This window comes from Vollenhovia emeryi, unplaced genomic scaffold (assembly GCF_000949405.1).
Source record: "Vollenhovia emeryi isolate VEMERY1.0 unplaced genomic scaffold, V.emery_V1.0 DF939120.1, whole genome shotgun sequence".
NCBI classification, from domain to species: Eukaryota; Metazoa; Arthropoda; class Insecta; order Hymenoptera; family Formicidae; genus Vollenhovia; species Vollenhovia emeryi.
In genome coordinates, this window is record NW_011967246.1 from 3,028,849 (window position 1) to 3,049,636 (window position 20,788).

At 40.8% G+C, this 20,788-nt stretch overlaps 3 protein-coding genes and 1 long non-coding RNA gene across 4 annotated transcripts; 2 read left to right on the forward strand and 2 right to left on the reverse strand.

Moving 5' to 3' along the window:
* Positions 1–989: 989 nt before the first annotated feature.
* Positions 990–6,782, forward strand: LOC105570599 (DNA excision repair protein ERCC-6-like). The gene is made up of 15 exons (XM_012027928.1): positions 990–1,370; positions 1,562–1,797; positions 1,969–2,291; positions 2,356–2,424; positions 2,524–2,653; positions 2,895–3,047; positions 3,214–3,341; positions 3,405–3,559; positions 3,694–4,008; positions 4,114–4,305; positions 4,376–4,525; positions 4,655–4,765; positions 4,845–5,048; positions 5,174–5,975; positions 6,300–6,782. Exons 1-15 carry the CDS (start codon positions 1,275–1,277, stop codon positions 6,452–6,454), a joined length of 3,219 nt encoding a protein of 1,072 aa, XP_011883318.1. The 5' UTR covers positions 990–1,274; the 3' UTR covers positions 6,455–6,782.
* A 186-nt stretch (positions 6,783–6,968) lies between these two features.
* LOC105570600 (probable ribonuclease ZC3H12B) lies at positions 6,969–9,903 on the reverse strand. The gene is made up of 5 exons (XM_012027929.1): positions 9,474–9,903; positions 9,056–9,405; positions 8,024–8,465; positions 7,659–7,868; positions 6,969–7,273 (listed from the first exon to the last, which is right to left on the reverse strand). The coding sequence occupies exons 1-5, from the start codon at positions 9,572–9,574 to the stop codon at positions 7,069–7,071; spliced, it is 1,308 nt and encodes a 435-aa protein (XP_011883319.1). The 5' UTR covers positions 9,575–9,903; the 3' UTR covers positions 6,969–7,068.
* Positions 9,904–10,169: 266 nt separating this feature from the next.
* On the forward strand, positions 10,170–15,199 carry LOC105570601 (contactin-6). Its single transcript, XM_012027930.1, has 6 exons — positions 10,170–10,558; positions 11,335–11,622; positions 11,889–12,079; positions 12,350–12,479; positions 12,858–12,998; positions 14,054–15,199. Exons 1-6 carry the CDS (start codon positions 10,510–10,512, stop codon positions 14,215–14,217), a joined length of 963 nt encoding a protein of 320 aa, XP_011883320.1. The 5' UTR covers positions 10,170–10,509; the 3' UTR covers positions 14,218–15,199.
* An 891-nt stretch (positions 15,200–16,090) lies between these two features.
* Positions 16,091–18,017, reverse strand: LOC105570602. Its single transcript, XR_001009598.1, has 2 exons — positions 17,049–18,017; positions 16,091–16,291 (listed from the first exon to the last, which is right to left on the reverse strand). It is a non-coding gene; the product is annotated as an uncharacterized LOC105570602 (long non-coding RNA).
* Between the last annotated feature and the right edge of the window lie 2,771 nt (positions 18,018–20,788).

Consider the following 20,788-nt stretch of genomic DNA (forward strand, 5'->3'; position numbering starts at 1 on the left):
CCGAAGTTTTCTTTTATCCAAATATCGTTTTTATTTAGAAATGAGAGACAAGAATTCGCGGTGCGGCATATAATTGCGGCAAACGAACCGAAGTTTTTGTTTATCCAAATATCGTTTTTATTTAAAAATGAGAGACAAGAAATTCGCGGTGCGTTATTTTTCGCCTCTGACGATTTTTAACATGGTCGCAGCAGACTCTAAGGGCAACTTTCACCTTCAGGATAAATATTTTCTTTGTTTATTTTTTTCTTATAATCATCTCGCTATATCGCTTCATTTTATTTATGTACAACGTGAGAACGTCGTTAATAAAGAAAACTGATCTCGTTAAACACAAAAAAAACGTGAATAATTTTTATTGTAAATTCTAACGAAGATTATATTCATTTATGTATTTGCGTTATTATGTATTTGTTATCAAAATTCAATTTAACAAATTCAATGTATTTCTCATCAAAGTATATTGATGTATTATTTTTTATCATGATACATCGAGGTTTTTTCTTTAATATAATTTGTATTTGCAATAAAGTACGCAGGTGACTCAACATATTTACAGAGTGAATCACTTAAGTCAAAGACATAAACGTTTGTTACGTCTGAATAAATAATTGTATATTGTTTCTCTCGCAATCGGTGAACAGCGTTTTAACATCTTTAGTTCGGGAAATAATAGGTGTGTCAACATTTAATTGAATCACCCTGTATATCATCCTATTAAAACTCGCAATGACATCACTTGTTAACTACGAATTATTTATGCAATGAATCAAGCCACGATGAGTCATTAATATGAGTTTTAAGCCCCGCATTTGATTCATATGCGAGAATGTAAAGCGACATTTGATCGGTAAAAAAGGCAGCGATTCCCGCGCAATAAAAACATACGCGAATTATGGGGTTTTTGCCCCGGGCGTAAAATCGGCGCGACTTTTACGAATAATAAGGCTTGGTTTCCTGTTGCTACACTGGCGAACTAGTGCGATAAAATAGAGCGAGACAAGTATATATCTTTTCTCATTCCAGCTTGACGCACCGGTTCGCCAGTGCAGGAGCAGAAAACAGACTTATCGATTGATCTATGCGATTACGTCGGGTGCACCGTACGCGCGCACGATCCAGTGCGAACACGCCTGTCGGGACTGTCGGGAGATCGATTTCGGGGATCCGTTTGTTGACTCGCGCACGAAACGTAGGTGCACGTCGCGCGGCATGTTGGCCTTTTCTTGACATTTTGATATCATTTTGCTACCTGGGTTATGTGACCCCACAGCATGGCAGAGACGAGTAACAACGGCGGCGGTGCGTCGTGTCCTGGCGACGACGCGGTGGAAAATGTGCTGAATGATTTTCCGAGTGATTTGCGAGAGGTAATTAGTGTCGCGCAGTCGTGTAGGTTAGAGCGCCGCAAGCGTGACCAAGTGTCAAACCAACGTATCATGGAACGCATTAATAATAATGACAATAATAAATGTATTTATTAAGTTTGTTATGTTAAAATAACGATTTCCTTCATCCCTTCGTTTCTTTTCTACAAAGTAACATCTGCTGGTGTCCACAGGTAGTGTCTGTCAAGACGCAAGACAGCATTTTGCAAGAGGTGTCGGAACACATCAGGTGTTCAATAAACGATCAGCCCGGGATTCCAGAGGATGACGTTGAACTGAACGCCAAGGGGAACGTCGAAGCTGCTGACAAACAGGATCACAGGGCAGAGTTGCAAAAGCAGGTTGAGACTGGAGAGATTACTCCGTTTGAAGCGGCATTTAAACAGTCGGCTTTGGAGCAAAGGGAAAGGTATGACGTGATGCGAATTCGTTTTGCTTGCGATGATTTAAGCCATTTTTGGCATGAAAAGTTTCACCGTTTAAACAGTTCAAATTTCCAATTACGTGTAATAATTAAATGACCTATGTTGATTTTTAATAATGGAATATATAATATATATGAGTTTATTATATTTTTTAGGCCTGCCAATAAAGGTTTTCAATTGTTAGATCTTGACAAGTACTTTAAGCAACAAGCTGCCCTGGCCGAACAAAAGAGGAAATTAAAGAAAGCATCCAAGACACCTTCTGACACAGATAATTCGCTAACAGTTAAAAAAGCAAAATTGCTCAGTACTGATGCAAGAACGAATAAAAGGTGCCAAAAGTCCAGACATGAGAACGGCAAAGATAAGCAGCAGGACACTACTCTAAGTACAGAGGCAGGCTCCAACGTAGCAAATGAAAATGCCGACCGCAGTTCGGAAAGCGAATATATTCCTAGTGACAACGAACTGGATTCCGGTAATATTAATATTCGTTGTGTTTAGACTCAAGAGAGCTGTACTTGATAAGAAATACTTTTCAGACGTGGAGGATAAGGCGTCCAGAAAAAGAAAAACTTTAGTTAAGTCGGGACACACCCGTACAAAAAGAAGTATGCCATTTGTAATTAATTGACGAATTGTTTGTTTCGTTTACGTTATCGCTTTTACTACTCATTATTTTGGTCTTATTGACTTTTAAATTTGTTCAGCTCGAGACGACGGAGATAATCGACTATTCGAGCAGAGGATGGAAACAAATATTTATCCCAGAGACGAAGCAATGCACAAAATTGATACTCTCTTTAAAGTGCCGCAATGTATCTGGGACAAATTATATAGGTAGATGCGCAATTTTGTGTCGAGTTATTTTTGCGCCCGTAAAATATTTATATTGCATGTGCATAGAGGGACTAAAGAAAAGATTTATGTTTCATATTTGTTAGACCTTTTCTGTGAATTTCTTCGACACCAATTGGTCTGCTGAATCGGAATCAATTCAACATTACGTTCACTTTAATTTTAGCCTAATATGAATCGGGCATTTTTATAATATAACTTGAATTACAAATTTTCTATACAGGTATCAGAGGATCGCCGTTCAATGGCTTTGGGAATTACACGGTCGTAGATTAGGCGGCCTCTTGGGTGACGAGATGGGATTAGGCAAAACTGTGGAAGTCATTGCATTCCTCGCGGGTTTGGACTGTAGCGAATTGCTTTCTCATAACGGAAGGTATCGCTTTACTTCTCGATAGACGTAGGATTTATATATATCTGTAAAACAATTTTTCGAACGTGCCAGACTTCTCAATGTTGTTTTATTCTTCTTACTTGTGCCCATCGTTACGTTTATGGTGTAAATGCATTTGAAAAATAAATACTTTACCCACGGTCCACAGATACAGAGGATTAGGCCCCACTCTGGTTGTATGTCCTGCTACCTTAATGGAGCAGTGGGTGATGCACTTTCATGAATGGTGGCCTTTCTTCAGAGTTGTTGTGCTTCACCATTCTGGCGGTTACAATGGTAAGTAAATAATTTATACATACACGTTCCTCAAGAAATGATAATCGCAATGTTCTCATCCAGGTGATCCAGAGAGCTTAATAGAATCCTTACAAACTGGCGGAATACTCGTTACCTCTTACAACGGAGTCCTCAGACACAAAGATTTGCTTGTGTCTAGTCAGTGGCATTACGTTATTCTAGACGAAGGTCATAAGATTCGTAATCCGCAAGCGAAGGTAATCGATTGCTAACAATTGGGTGAAATTACTGCCATTTCCATTCTTCACGTTTGCATGTATATTTGTCTATTGCAAGAAAGTCGCAGTGCATTATTTTTCTTTGTTACTAAAATTATATTATTATGTTGCAGGTGAGTCGAGCGGTGAAGCGATTCTCGACACCGCATCGACTGCTGCTGAGCGGCAGTCCAATGCAGAATTCTTTGAAAGAACTGTGGTCCCTGTTCGATTTCATTCTGCCTGGCAAACTGGGTACACTGCCTATATTTCTGGAACATTGCGCGGCACCCATCACACGCGGCGGTTACGCAAACGCCACGCCGTTGCAGGAGGCAACGGCTCTTCAAATAGCCACTATGCTGAAGAACACCATTACGCCGTACATGCTTCGAAGAACGAAGACCGACGTGAAGCATCATCTCACCCTACCGGAAAAGAATGAACAGGTTCTTACATACTGAACGTGTCTCGCTGTTGCGGACAATATTCATTCTTCTTATTTTAGTTTTTCTGACCAGTTTTACTGAATTAACACACGTCTTCTTTCTCAGGTGTTATTCTGCAGTTTGACGGACGAGCAGAAGAAACTGTATAAAAAGTACCTGATCTCCGATGATGTGTCCTTTGTTCTTCACGAAAGAAATAATCACGATGGGAAATATAGAGCCAGGTTTCTCATTGCCTTGTCAGCATTGAGAAAGATATGCAATCACCCTGACTTGTTTTTGTACACCAGAGAACAAGTAAGGCCGCAGTCTAACGTAATAACGGTTAATATGCAAAACTGTGAGCCTTGGTTTTTTTTTATTTAAGGACTCCGATGAAGATATCGATTTATCCGAAGAACACCTGGAGAAGTTCGGTTATTGGAAACGTGCTGGAAAAATGACAGTGGTCCGATCTCTTCTGAAAATCTGGCAGAAGCAAGGACACAGAGTGTTGCTTTTTACTCAGGGAAGGCAGGTGAATGAACATTCCTTTTCAGCTTAGCAATGTGGATTTTATATTCGGAATTTCGAAAGTTTCAATATTATGGAACGCTGCTATAAAATAGCAATAAAACGATCACCATACTTCGTTTTCTCTGTGCAGATGATGCACATTTTGGAGTCCCTTTTGCTACGAGAGGAGTATACTTACTTGAAAATGGATGGGACAACAGTAATGTCTCAGCGGCAGCAAACGATTCACAAATTTAACAATGTACGTGTTAATTACTTGAAGGTTTTACAGTGGGGATAAATAACGTCCCTAAAAAATTAATCCTTCTTTCCTTCCGAAGAACACGTCGTATTTCGTGTTCCTGCTGACGACGCGCGTAGGAGGTCTGGGAGTAAATCTGACCGGTGCGAATCGAGTGATTATTTACGATCCCGATTGGAATCCGGCCACGGACGCTCAAGCGAGAGAACGCGCGTGGAGAATAGGCCAGAACAAACAAGTCACCATCTATAGATTGATTACCGCTGGTACGATAGAGGAAAAGGTTTGTAACAGCAGATTATGTTGCACGAATTTTTATGATGTTCGAATGTGTTGTTTTTTACGGAATACACTTGTAAGATTTGATCAAAGTGACAGAGCAACCTGTTTCTTTCCTCTTCTTTTCAGATATATCACAGACAGATTTTCAAGTTACTGCTTTCGAACAAAGTTCTTGACGATCCACGCCAACGGCGTCTATTCAAAACGACGGATCTGGTGGAGCTATTCAATCTGAACGAACCGACAAACGGCGAGTTTTCCGAATCGGATCGCTTATTTAAAGAATCTAAATTGACACCTGGACCCGTTGGCTTTTCCCTCAGCAAGATCGAACAAATGAAAAAGTTGGCGTCGATACTCAGCAAGAAAATAAGCGCCAGTATGAAATCGAAGCGCGACGAAAATGAGAATGCAAACGACAATATTCGCGAAGGAAAGCACGACGAACAAGATGACAATTCAAAACGCCACGAGGCTCCCGCTATGGATAATAATTTACTTGTGAGCCAAAACTTACCTTTTGATCAGAACAATATACTCGAATCTCCAAACAAACGTAATGAAGATATCGATAATACGAATTTCGATGCAAACATTGAAAGAAACTGCAATATGGAGAATGAAAACACATTCAAAAAGGACAATTGTGAACAGGCTATAACTCCGGTGAAGTCTCTAAATAACAATTCTGTGGAAAAAGAGAGTAAATTTAATTTCAGTGACGATAAAGTCAAGTTATCATCTGGTCGTAAACGTAAGAGGCACAAAGAAGGTTCGCACTCGGACAAGGCAAGTGTTTCCGCGATGTTCGAGGGAGAACGTGTCTCTTGTCTGATAGGTCGTCGTCTGGGACGTTCCAAAGAAAAAGAAGAATCAGTTTCGACCGCAGACGATGACTATGTCTTGAGGAAGCTATTTGCCAAATCAAGTAAATTGATATATATATATTATTTTTTGTCTATTTTTATTTAATAAGTTTTTACGCCCATACACAGACATAATATCAATTAATGATTTACAAAAAGTTAAGTACTTACAGACCGGTATTTATAATTCGTTCTTATTTCGAGACCATATTAAATAATGTCTTAAAACGCTAATACGGGTCTCTGTGCGATTGGTTCACAACATATTAAGACTTTACTTTAGATGGTCTTAAATATAAGAACGGACTATGAATACGAGGCGACACTACAAGTTCAGTACTTTTATTAAACTTTCTAATATTATATGATTTATAAAACTATTTCAGCTGTTAGTTCAGCCTTCCAACACGAAGCAGTATTATCGAATGCATGTCATAATAGCGACAGCGAGAACGCAATGCAACGTTTCGCGCGTGAATCAGCGCAAGAGAGCATGGATTTCATTCATCAGTCGGGAAAACATTGTTGGAGACCAGCGTAGGATAAACAGTTTGGAAATTTTGTATTATTTATTTTTTTTCTCTATATAAACTTTATATGTAAGATTATACCATTTTTATATAACAAATGAGAACGATGAGCTGCGATAGAATCACAACTGCAAAACCTGAAATAGAAAAGGTATCTTTTTTCTTTGTTTAATAACTTACCTCGTGTACGTTTGTTGCACACTTTAACAAGATACGGCATTTCGGCAGTAGCGAAGAATTGATTAAGTGATAAGCTTGTTATGCTACTATGTTACAAATGCATCTGTTACTTATGTAAACGCATTTTATTAGAGAAATATATAAATTATAAATCTTTTATTTCATACATATGTGCCTCACAAAACATATTCTATTCTTTGCAGTGTATAATTCACTTTTCATAAAAGTGCACGTGCAAATGTGCACTTTTATTGTGAAGAAAAAAATCAAAATTTAGAAAAACTATCGTGTACAAATTGTTTTCGAGCTGCACTGTGAATACATAACAGATTAGATACATACAAAGAGAAGAAAAGAAAAGAAGGGTCTGAAATAAAATTATAATACAAAAGATTGCAGTCCACATATTGAATTTACAACGATAATATACAACATCATAATTATGTTAATGTCGCAAAAATGTCTCGAGATTTGGTCCAAACTTGCCTAATGGATCCTCTGGAAACATGATGTAATCCCCGACGAAAGTGGGTATCAGTAAACGATTTAAAATTGTATCGCGCCATTCCGGTTTCTCTCTGTACAGGTCTCTATATTGATCCGTGGAAATTACTACACCTTCACATAACGTCGCGTATTCCAGTATGTACCTGTAATTGAAAAAAAAATGAGAAAGCGCCAAGCTCTAAATTTCTATCACACGTTTCGTATGTTTCATATAAAATAGATTTCTAATTATTTCCACGCAATAAACAGAGAGACATAGTTTCTGGTACCTTATTTTCACTATGAACAAAAAAAGGACAACAGGTCGAGACAAAACCAAGTTATTTTTTGTAAAGTGTCGAATATTGAGATTGACGAGATTAATTTGTACCTTTGTAAAAAGACACGTTTACATACAGAATGCGTGTAATATTATATGAACAAATATATTATTTTACTGTATAGAATTCTTCCTTTGTAGGTAAAGAATGTAAGAAAATGTATATATTCTTCGCATTTATATAATAAAAGTATGGTGGTTGCGTATACCGATCGTCATACGATGTGATTCTTCGCCCAGCAAGGATGCGACTAGGTGTAAAAACGACCGTGCCCTCTCTGTACAACTGCTCGAGAAAGGTATGTTCCTTTTTTCGGGCATGGTGTGGTAAGAAAACCTTTACAACGTGACCCCTCGATTGAAAATAATTTACTACTATTTTGATACCTTTTGCCGAGAACTCTTTTCCATTTGTATGACTAGAATATAAAGAAAGCAAGATACACGCTGCTCAAATTGTAATGCGATAACCATAGAATATTTTGCAATCTTTACAGCTGTACGTAATCAGCCAATTTTGCATCTTACGAAAATTTATCAATAATATGCACTAAAGAAAAAAATAGAATCGTACGCCTTTGCTACATTGTAGCCGTCAACAACTATCTCTCTTAATTTACGCGTTGAATTTGCTTCGCTTTGATTCTCCTCGTCCAAATTCCTATTCCCTTCACTGTGGTGTGGATCCGACCTTGTACTACTCGAAATCAAGTTATCGATGCGCTGCTTCTTTCTTATCGAGTTGCTGCTTAAATCGTATTTCGACAATTTCCGCTTAACAGGTTTCGTAAATGACTCGGGCTCAGTTTGAATATTGTCTTGGAATAGTCTGTGTTTGCATTTTGTTTTTTCTGTGTCTTTCGTATCTGCCTCTAGATACTTGAGATAGCTCAGATTCGGTCTTCTGTCTATCCTAAACAATTCACGTTTCTTAAATTGCTTAATTTTCTTCTTCTTGTTTTTACTATTTAGACACGACCACAGCTCAACGACATCGTCCTCCGTTTGTGCTGGTGCTAGACGTCGTAAGACACATGTATGTACTATTCGAGAACGGTGTTCAGTTTAGCCTAATCTACAATGTGCTCTTTGCGTCTAGAAACATTCTATGTTGTAGCCAATAAATACGTTTAAAAATTTTGTGCAAGTTGATGAATTGTAAACTAGGAATCGCCGATGCCTTTCCACGTGAATTTGTGCACATGTCAGCACATTTTGCATAGACATGGAAAATGTATATGCGTCTAAGTGCGTGCCAAAGTCCATATGGCAAGGCATCGGCGAATCCCAGTGTACCTTAAGCCCGTATCAGACTACGGATTGAGATTGGGATTAGATTGAAATTTGACCAATCAGAGTAAAAGTTACTGCACTTGAGATTAGTAAACTTTACTGCGATTGGTCAAATTTCAATCTAATCCCAATCTCAATCCGTAGTCTGATACGGGCTTTACACATTGTACACTCGTACGTTGTCGACAAAGTTTTCAAGCGTTTCGACTTGCTGATATAAAATAGAGTGTTTCCGGACGCAACGAACACACTGCAGATCAGGCTTTAAACAGATTCCTCTATCGAAATCTGCTCCAAGACCAAGCCGACTAACCTATATTTTCCCCGTTCGATAAAGATCCCTGCGTGCTTGACAAATAAAGGACGGATGCGTCGTTATCCAACGGCGTGTTGGATGGTGTACCTGCGTTCTGTTCGGCAGGCGTCATTGATTTTCTTTTTTTCCGTACAGACGAGGACGGTGTCGAGGCGCTTCCACTGTCAGGCTCCCCGTTAGCTGCCTCATTGTCACTGTCATTGATAACAATTACACTATTCCGCGATGTAGATTCCTTGCTGGAGTTACCCGTTGCCTTCTGTTTAGTCATTTTCTGGACCATTCCACGAGTTAACCTCTTATCCTCGTTGACAATAACGCTCACGATGCTGTTAAGCTCTTCCAGACTAGTCGGGACAAAAATTGCGTCAATGTCTCCCGATACAAAAAAAAAACCCGAATTACCAGCCGTTACCTTCTCTTCAAGCCGTTCAACGGGCTCATGTAACTTTCCTGCTTGCGCTCGCTCCTTTTCCCACTCAGTCCTTTCTTCCTCGCGAATTGCGCGACACTCATTGCGGGCCTGAATTACGCGGTCGTAGGTTCACGAAGGCTGATTTTCGGAGGAAACGACGTCCGCGAGACGACCGTTTAAATTGCGTTCTCGTATCTCTCTGAAATAGGCCGTCCAATCGCTCGGATTTAAGGTAAAATATTTAGGCACTTCAGTTAACACAGACGCGGCGAAGAGCCACGCGCCATCGCACTCACACACCTAGAGCAGCATGTTTTCTACGCGGGACTCCAAGGCCTACTTTTTTCGCGAAAATCATGCACATCCGCGTACACTACTGCCACCAACGTCCGCTGCTGATCTCGTGCACGTAGCCCCGCACGTCCTGTTGCAATGATGTTGACAATGAAAATGTCGCATTTCGATGCGACACTCACAAATATATAACGCATGTAAATTAAACAAATAGAACTTTAATGGGCAAAATAGAACCGCGTCGTGCCAATCAGATTCGTAAATTTCGTAACAATTCGTAACAACGATTTTATAACAGTCGTTACTGACGGACGGTAAACTCTTGCCGGCGGTCGGTAAAGGCGGGACCGCGCGGCGGACGCGCGCTAGGGGGCGCCCGCGGCGCGACTCAATAAAACAGGGCGGCGCGCCGGACGGGCGGTGTTCGCGGAGCAATTGCTGGTTGACGAGGGGCAGCGGTTTGGTGTATAAACGACGACGTATGTACGGCGCGATGAGTTTGACAGCGGCGTCGGCGGCGGCGATCGACACCGAGTGACGCGCCTCCTCCTTCTCTCCGCCTCTTCCTTCTCCTCCTCCTCCACCTCCTCCTCCGTTACTTGTCGCTGCTCCGGGACTGTCGCGAATAAAGAGAGCACGAGTGCGACGTTCGACATGACAGCGAGAGGGATGCGAGCGAGAAGAGTCCCGTGACGAAAAACCGATCTCGAGCAAGGCGTCTAGGGTGCATTATTATGGCAGAATGGACGAACGTAAATTGCTGCTACCGTTGCTGATGCTCCTCCTGGCAGGTAAGAACGTCGCCGAGTAATAACCGCGAAAGAGAAATGGAGCGACGGAGGGAGAGAGGGAGTGAGAGGGAAAAAGGGAAGGAGGGAGAGAGAGAGAGAGGCACACTTCCGTCGAGGAACAATGCCGCGATCCATATCCAACGATCATATGCGATCCGCGGCCGGCTATAGTACGTACCGTGCGCGGACGATCGTTACGACTCAGGGTCGAGTTATGTAAAGAGGCTGCCTCGCCGCTCCCGGTCGCTCTGCACCGCTTCCGCTTGCCGTCTGCGTCACTCGCCGCCGCGCGAGTAATGGCAGATTATACCGCGGCGCGGGCCCGCGGAACCACCTGCCGATGTCGCGACGCGACGTGTCGGCTGTTGTCTTTTCCTCGGTTTGTTTTTTTTTTCTTTTTACGGTCCTTGGAACGCCGCGTGGTCGGATCGTCGCGTGACCGGGAGCGACTTCGGCTTGATCGCGTCTCGAGACGAAACCGAGCGTTCGCACGTTGACGTTTAATTTTAAATTTTACGCGGCGAGGGAAACGGAGTGCCGTCGAAACGAGACGAGATCTTAAATAACGCAGCGTTGCAAATACTCGGCTACTTGTTGCGCCGCGATCTCGTGCCTGACGGAGCGGACCTTTCTATTGCGCGTAATGAATTTGTTTGTCAGTCTACTTGTCCGGCTCTGTTCGGAGATCCGAGCCTGTTATTGACGTGCGCCAAATCGATCGCATTAACGTGCCCGACAGCGGTGCAAGATGTTGACGCGCGTCCGTGAACTTGCAGGATGGCAGGGAGCAGTAGCCGTGGTGCCGATGCGGTACGTCGCCGTGGACGTGGGTAAGGACCTGGAGTTGGCCTGCGCCGAGGAGAATGCCGTCTCGCGTTCCGAGCAGCCCAGCATGATGTGGGTGAGAGAGGGCCGGGAGGACGGGCAGATCGAGCGGCTGAAAGTCGAACCGAACGGCATGCTGAAGCTGTCAAACGTCAGCGTGGACGACGCTGGCAATTACTCGTGCACCTTGGACGACGACCGCGACGCTGTGAAAACTATGATCAACGTAACAGTGAGAAGTACGTTGTCGCTCGGCCGTTCTGGCCTTGTACGAGACAATTCATAAGCACTCGTGGCAGTCAGCATCGTTTTGCGCTTTAAACTGATCCAAAATGTTGAGAGAAAAAAAAGTCACGTGAGTCTTAGATTCGGGGGAAAGTATTGGACAGCAATTCGGCTCTTATATTTCGTAGCAGATCCGAGAATCTTATTCAGCGTTTTAGAGCAAGGACTATCTTAAGTATATTGGAGTGAAGATTCAAATGTCTTTGCTTTGTTTCTTCAGCGCCTCCTCGAGCCCTGCAGAATGTCTGGGTCAAGCCATCCACGATATTGGCCAACATACTCTGGGAAGTGGACAACAACGGCGGATATCCTATCATAGAGTTCACTGCCGAATATCGTTTGAAACCAGTGGTGGGCGAAGAGCCGGAAGAGTGGAAGCCCATTTGGCCGATACACATTCCTCCAAATTCTGTAAGCATCTTGACCTCGAGATTTCGTTGTAACGGGGATGTTGAGAAACAAGAAGATGCCACGAGATAACTCGATAACGTTATATAATACTGCAATCATCGCAATCAGCGTAACGTTATTTTATAATACTGCGTCCGCCTCAATGTCAATTATTCGCTGGATTATGTAAGAGCAAATGTGTTTAGTATATAACGTTACGGAGTTATTCCGTCCCTCGCACAAAGAGAGATTAATTGAATTAAGACTAACAATTGTTTCGTTGCTTTAAAGAGACAGATAGACGTGTATCATTTGGTGCCAAACACTACGTACTCATTTCGAGTGTGGGCAACCAATCAGCTGGGAAGAGGAGAGATCGTGGAAGTCGAGGGCCATACGCAGTACAGTATAGAAGAACTGGGTATTTTGTTGCAATCTCTATTATATAATTACCTCGCGATTCTTACACGTAGAGATTTGTCAGTGGGACAAAATAAAATTCGAAATCGTGTAATAGATCTGTGGCCGAAACTGTCGTCGCTATTGTAAGTTAGGAATAAGATTAAAAGGTAGCTTTCTTATCAAAGCCCTTTGCTCGCTTGAATATCGTGTGCGACACGAAGCCCTTTTGCAAACTTCTGATTTAACTTGAATGAACGGCAATAGTTTCGGCGCTCGTTACATTCGTGCAAAACGTATTCCGTAGAGAAATTGGAAGATGTATCTTTCGAGACGTTCCTTGTACAGTATCTAAGCTAAGACTAACGCAACTTTATTATGCGACGTAACTAATTTTCAGAGCTCGCCCGACACCTCTTAGCCGGCGTAGAGAATTTCGATACGCGCGTCTGGGTGGCAGCTGTAGGTATTGTGATGGGCACACTTTTGATTCTTGGTTTAGGTACATGTTACCTACTGTATCGCGAGTGCAAGGCACCCTGTAAGCATCCTATCTGATAACCGTACCGTAAGAGCTTCCGCTTCTACTCTGTCTCTTTACTGCTGCTACTACTACTTCTTTCCGCTGGCGATGATATCATAATAACATTCATGGCCTCTCTAATAAGCACGACGCCCGAGAAAGTCTCTCTCCATAGAAGCCTTCGTGCAAGTTAGCTGAAGAACATACATCATGCTCATTTAACAAAACAACAGGACCTGTTAGCATCCTAGCCGGCTAGCTGACTTATCTGTGGCCCTGATCTTTGGCTTCTCTCTATTACGCGACAGCCATGTTTTTCGAAATTATTAATATTATGATATATATACATCTCGTTTCTGTATACTTTGAGCACCTTGCAAAACTTCTCATTAGATTCAACATATTTGCTAACAGATATACGAGACAGCATTTAACGGAGATCTCTCATCTCATCAGTTGTATTAATACGACACTTTCTAGATTGCCGCACCGTACACTAATAACGAGCACACAAGTAAACCATCAGTATTTTTATCTTTTAGGATATAAGTGGCACTCATTGGAATGAAATCTCAGACTTCTTAATAGAATTTTCCTGCCGCAGATTTTTTACTTGTCTGATTACTGAAACTTTTCGATACGAATACTTTCTCTTATTACTCAGACTAAATATTACTTATGCTGTACATAATGTTAACGAGCCTGCCGATAATAACTTAGTGATGATGAATGAATAGTAAATATTACGATAGTCATAGAAAGCATTGTGATCTTAGTTAAGTAATACCGATGAGATCTTTGGCAGTATCGAGGTACGTAGGTCAAAGGTAGCAGGTTCATTTGTCAGGCGAACGGCGTTTCGATTGACATCGGAATCTGGTATTCTATTATCAACAGAATTATCGATGTGACCAGAAAGTAATTTGGGAAAAATCGCGGTCGAGACACGAAATTGCCGAGGCGCAAATGTTGTACAATACCTGACAAAGAAACACCGGTGAAGGGAGAGGGTAGAAGCTAATGAGACCCGTGGCCCAGACTAATGAAAATTAATCTCCGTTCCGAAATTGCAGCGCAGCTGGAGGAGCAGGAGGTGATTGAGCTCGTCCCCAACATCATTTTGAATCCGGGATTTTTCGACGAGCGCACCGAGCACGTACCACAGGACGAGAACTTCAACAATCAGACGACTACGCGCCTCAACAACAACAGCGTCGTGCAACCTAGACGGCTTTAGCGTTTTTTGTTCAGCTTAGATCTGCTCTGCTCCGAAGTGAGTAAATTGGACGCAGTTTTCCACGTCATCTCGAATGTAAGTAACCGAATTTATCGGAAAGGCCTCGAGTTTGTCTAAAAATGAAGAGGGAAAGACAATGATTGACGAAATCGATAGACTAAAAAAAACACACACACAAGACTATTTAGCAATCATGGCAAAGGGAGGATACGCTTCGGGAAAATTTCGGGGCGTTTCAGCGATAGCTTGGAGCGGCCCGCTAGTTTTCTCGATTTTTTTCTTGCAATCAGAGATCGAGCGCAAGAACCGGCTTTCATTCTAAAAGGGTTTCCGCGGAAACCCACGTCTCTTTGACGCGATTTTAAGAATTTCAGCGGGACGTTTGTAGAAAGTTGCTATTATTCTTGGAAGATTTACAAACAATTTCAAGGATAAAGCGTAAGTAGATTTTTATATATGCAGTAATATATATAGAGAGAGAAAGAGGAATGTAATTTAGGTAGATTAAAGCTCACTTTTGAGAGAATCCGGGAGTTAAATCTCCCTATCAAAATGTTGTAATAATGTTAAAAACGAGTCACGCGATTTCAAACTTGTAGAAACAAACGAGACTGTCGAAACGGAAGGAATTGAAGACAAAAAACCAGAATAAAATAAAGGTTCTCGTTCTCTCGTTCTCGTTCGATCTCTGATGTTACAACGCAACAATGAAGTGTTCAAAATTCAGATTGTAAGACTTCATGTCAAATTTCTTTGCGAGAGGAGACAATAGATTTTTTTAGAGATGTTTACCGCAGGACGTTCTCTCTCGCATATAGTTTCTCGACGAGACACACTCAATGATTGCTCAGTAATCGAGCTTAAAAGCAAAGTGGAACTCCTGTGAGCCAAAAGAATTGTAGTAAGACTGTAACTCTAAGAGTATAATTTAAAAGAAACTCGAAGTGCGAATCACGCGATGATATCGAACGACGATACTCAAGAGAAAAGGAGGAATAAAAAAAAAGCAGTGTATTTTGCACTTGTTTTGCCCGTTTGGAAATGTAACGCAATGTGCGCGAATAGCATGCGAGTATTATGCGGTTTTTTTAACGTGCTCATTTATCGTTTAAGCAATCGGATCGTACGTATGTGTACAGTATGACGAACTTACTGCCGTTTATAAGGTGTGCACAAGTCGTTGAAGGACTCCTTCCTAGGAATCTCCGCGAGAAAGAGAATCTCTTTTTCCCGTTTTGTTATCAATTTACGCGCAGACACCCCGACTCTTTGCGTCGTTGTGAGTGTTGCTACCGCTCGTTACGTGTGCTCTGGAAAAATCCCGCGAGTTCGAAAGGATTTGGTAGGATAGAGAGGAATGTTGCTTTAATTCTGACAGTACCTTGAGCTAACAATACCTGGAGCTATTTCTTTTCATATAGGCTTTGTAATACTTTCCACGGTGATCTGCATGCGATTATTCGAGGGATGCGCAATATTTGCTTTGCTACACGCTTCCGCACCACCTTAACAACCACCACAGCTACGTCTAACGACCTCGCGCACCCGTTGTTTCGTAAAAATCAAATTTTCCCAAACAGCGACTAAGGGGGGAAAAGAGGAACGGACGGACAACTCCGCGAGGCACAAGTATCAATAAAGTGTAATAAATCGTATGGGAAGAGATACGCGGCGCTCCGCTTCGGCGACACGATTTTTCCGACGACACGTTCGAACGTGTTTTCTTGCCCGAGAGGGAAGCCCGCCTGTACCTCTCGTTAACACCGTCGGAGAAATGAGGCGGCAGGTACGTGGACCGCCCGGTACAGCAGCCTAGGACGCGCGTGGAGTAACGTGCATTTTCTTTGCATCGCGTGCAATAATAAGATTTCAATAATGCTAGCACTTAACTATACATTTAAATAAGACGAGGATAGAACACATTACATATTTTGAATAACGCTATCGTGTACTAGGCGTGGATGAATCTCTGCTGTAATCGAACATTCTGTCGGGAGATACCGTGTTTCGTGTGCACAGAATTTCAGTATTAACGCTCGCGACTAGCGGCAGCCACCGGACGGACGTTTGATTTCTGCCAATGGAGAAAGAATATTCGATATAGGTAGAGGTGTGACATTTTGATGTTATTTGTTTTGGCATTTTTGCGTTACTTTGATGCTATTTTTGGGCATCTTTGGCGCTTTGTTTTTCCGGATTTTGCATTATTTTGATAATGTTTTCGATAATGCCGTGGTCAGAGGTGGGCAGGGCTTCAATAAGACGACTTGGGCCCGGTTTCACCAACGTCGCTTAACTTAAAACTTGGTTTAATTCGTTCTTTGTCTTTCTCTAACTGTTACTTTAGAAAGAAGCAAAGAACGAATTAAGTTAAGCTTAAAGCTAGACAACGTTGGTGAAACCGGGCCTTAATGTTTTGATAGAACAATTTACGACATTTATTAAGGCCAAACATATGTTAAAAAATGTAACATAAAACATAACATAACATATTAGAGTAGCATGGAACAAATTACTGAAATTACATATCATTTTCAGGCTATAAAAGCAGTAACATGTCTAAAAAAAGGAAACGAAAACTAGCCTTAGGCATAAATCTCTTTGGTTTAGGATACAACATTGACGTCAGAAATGTTTACTAAGAAAAATTGCGATTTTTTACGTTATTTGGACGCTATTTTGCATGTTGAGAATCATTTTGCGTTATTTTGCGTTTTAAAAACGTGTTGAAACGAAGTTGGGGACTCCAAAATGTAAAGAAATTACATTAAAAACGTTCCTGGGGCATTTTGCGATATTTTGCTTATAAAAATAACATCAAAATGTCACACCTCTAGATATAGGGCAGCAGTCGGTCTCGATGAATACGTTGCTCCTGTACATCCGTTACACTTATTCCCGTTGCTTTAATTAACCGCACTCGATCGTTTGCCGGAGAAAACGCAACACTTTGAGGTATTTGTTCAGCATGATTCGTATATATAATTTGCAAACAGTTGCTATGTGCGATAATTTGAACGTTCCTCTTCTTTCTGTTCGGCGAGAAGCGCAATGTCTCAATTGTAGTTATTAAATTCACACAGTGGCACACGTATAAGTTTCGAGTCAACTTTAAGGTGACGAGACACTATAATGCACGCAGGTTGTATAAAAATTGGTTGTGCGTTGTTACATTGAGGCTTTTGGATCCGCTTCTCCTTTTAACTCCATCCTCGAGTGCACAGTACACGTAGGTGTACGTGTGTGTAAGAGAATGGCGATATATACGAGAGCGAGCGGATCGACATTCAGCTTCGTACTATGCACTCTGTGTTGTGAATGGTATAGATATATACATATACATATAAGGAAATAATACAATAATAATTATAATGATATGAAAATACGTGTATATGTATACATACATATATAATATATTTATATAACCGAGGCATCATGCTAATTTAGGCGTAAGTAAAGACAATTTTTTATATACATTACGATTATGCTGAAACCTGATGATAATATTTATCTATGTATGTCGAGACAGACGATAACTCTACGACGCGCTACTACGTCTTGCTTTGCTAATCGAAGAATCTCGCTCACGAAAGTTACTTACGTAGTGCATCCCTCCTTAATTTGCCACAGAAGAGTCGTATTGTTTCTCCCCGGCGACGCCAGAAATACCAAGAATCGCCCAGGGCGGTGTAACGTTAGACCGAAAATCACGATAGTGCGCACGGAGAGAGTTGTCTCTTGAAATTTATCCGGAAAATCGTGTAATCGTGGCTCGTGGCATTTTGAACAACTGTAGGAGAGCTTTCTGAAATTTTACCATACGTTTGCTAGTAAGATGTATAGTAAAATTTCCAAAAACTCTCATAAAGTTCTCCACAAATGCCCACGATTTTCAGGATAAATTTTAAGAGAAAATTCTCTCCGCGTAGATTTTTAACACAATTATAAATTTGATTCAATTTTAATTATATATAATGTGAATTATATATAATATAGTAATTATGGCTAATAAATATAATTGTAGGGTTGTCAATTTCTGTAATGATATCTGGCTGAGCATTTAATTCTACTGCGATTTGCAAGGGGCCGTCTGATTCTTCAACCGATACGACTCTTCATTCCCGATATTAGAGATTTTAGGTGTAGCCCTTTTGCTTTTTGACAAAATGTAATGTTAAACATACCTAATGCCTATAGCGAAAATTACTAAGGAGAACCGCTTTATCTCGGAGAGACGAAACGGCGCAATAGTGTAATCCAACAAAAATTATTCTTATAACTACTACTAAGCTGACATAAAGATTACGATAACGAACTTTAAAAAGCATCGTGCGTCATGGAATTTCTGCCATTGTACTGTGTGGAGGGAGTAGCATATCTACACGCATACAAAAAACGTATCCGTGCGACGGAGATTATTTTTCTTATATAGAAAACGCGTCCGCTGCAAATCTTATCACTATAGTAAGCGAGAAATGAATAATGTCATTCTGACGGATGATGAATTGACATACACCAACCGCGCTTTATATATATTTACATAGCAAATATATTTTCTATTCCTTTCTACAGTTAGGATCGTATAAGAAAATCGCCGATGATAGATGGACGCGGGCAAAAGTGAATTAGGGATCACAATGTGGAGGGAAATATTTCATGATGTGATGAGATTACACGATTGCGAGTGCAAACGTATACCTACAGTAATAATGGCAGATATTTTATATTCATATCATAAACACAATAATAATCTGTGTGCTAACGTAGTAATCCCCGGTAGGCGCAATTTTCACCACGTTCGTAATTTTTAAGGTGAGGCAATCGAAAAAAAAAAAGGACAATCCTGAGAGAGTGACTTCTTACGGGTAACTCTCCGATTTTTTTATTTCATATTATCGCCGGTGCTTTCGTAGTATTTTTTTCTAATCTGTATACCGTTTATTAAATTCTAACGCATCGTTTTGTTGTAAAATGCTAGAGACAGAGTCCACTTTCTCTTTTCCAAAAAGTTCTGAAAATCTTCCCAACGCTGGAAAGAGCAATTTATTTGGGATCGTTTTCTAGATTCGATTTTTCACGTCTTGCGACATAATTTTTTCTTCATTATCGATGCCTTATCTTAGTTTTTTTTCCTTTTCTTTCCCCTCCCCGAATTAAGTCTCTCGCATCAACGTTTTTATCCTCTTGCGCGAATAGCTCTCCCCGCTTCTCTAAAGTTCGTTTTCACCCGTTCGCCTGCGTACACTATCGTTTGTATAACGCTTATGTAACAGCACCGCCGCGTTAGATGTGCGCTGCAACTAATCGTTCTCGTATCGATATACCTTGCATAATTATTCCCGATATACCTCGATGATTAGTGCACTCTTCGATGAAACGTATATATTAAGCGAAGCACAATGCCAATAGAATAGTATGTTTAATGGTTGCTAGTGCCACCATGTATCGTCCCTAACATACATATTTAATGCCTGCCTAATTACATCCCGATATGCGATGAACGTACGTGTGTGGTTTCTACGGAAAAAAAAGAGAGGAAAAAGAAAACGTTACGGCTTCTTCCATGTTATGACAGAATGTATCGATAGTTTCATAGTAGATAATTAATGTCAGATACCGGATGTTTTCCCTCCCTCTTACTGTGTAACTAGCAAACTTTCTTTGTTCCCATCTCGTGAAAATTACACTTGCCGCATATCGCCGGCGCGGTACCGTTCGTTTAAATCCATTGAGGACATCGCGGAGACAGTAGCAAAGAAAGAAAAGTATTACAGCAGATACTGTCGCAAGTTATTTGTGTCGCGTACGCATAATTCGACTCGATTATCAGTATATTATTATGATTAGTATTGAAATTAGTATTCGGGATCGGATTCTAGGACATTCCGAGGCGTGGGAAAGAAGTAGTTAGAATTATCTTGTAATAATAGCACTTAGTTCCGATTAATTCTAAGAATTGATAATTGTAAATATGAATCTTCTGGAAATGTGATTACGTTTTGTAACGTGTCATAATTTAAAAAATGTACATTTAATACTATTTATAATTAATTGGAGCTTTAACTAGTCAGAGGGGCAACTTTTAAGTTATAATCACTTCTGAGATCTGTTTTACATCCTTAGTCTTCTACTTCCTTGCTTGTAGAAAAGATTCTTCTTTTTTTTTTAATTCTTCGCTTCCTCGTTTAGCAAAGACCCTCTTGGATCGAATCCTTATTTTTTAGGTCTGTAATATCGGATAGTGAGAAAAAAAATCCGATCCTGAATGTGTCACAATGTATTCTTTTATAGCATTTAGATGACGTCTTATAGAATTTTATTTTAGTACAGCGCTGTGAGATGAAGAGTAGGGGCCATAAAATGACCAAAAAGAATATAGTTTAGCTTTAATAAGTATACTTCTGTCGTTAATATTGTTGTTTTAGTTTGATAGATCTTTCATTGTTTATTTTTTTGCGTATATACTCTGTTGCGTTTATGAATATTGTTTTCCTTCTGTTTGAATTTAATCTATATTATACGAGGCCTGTCCGGAAAGTATCCGACCACGTGCTGCAGCACGAGAAAAAGC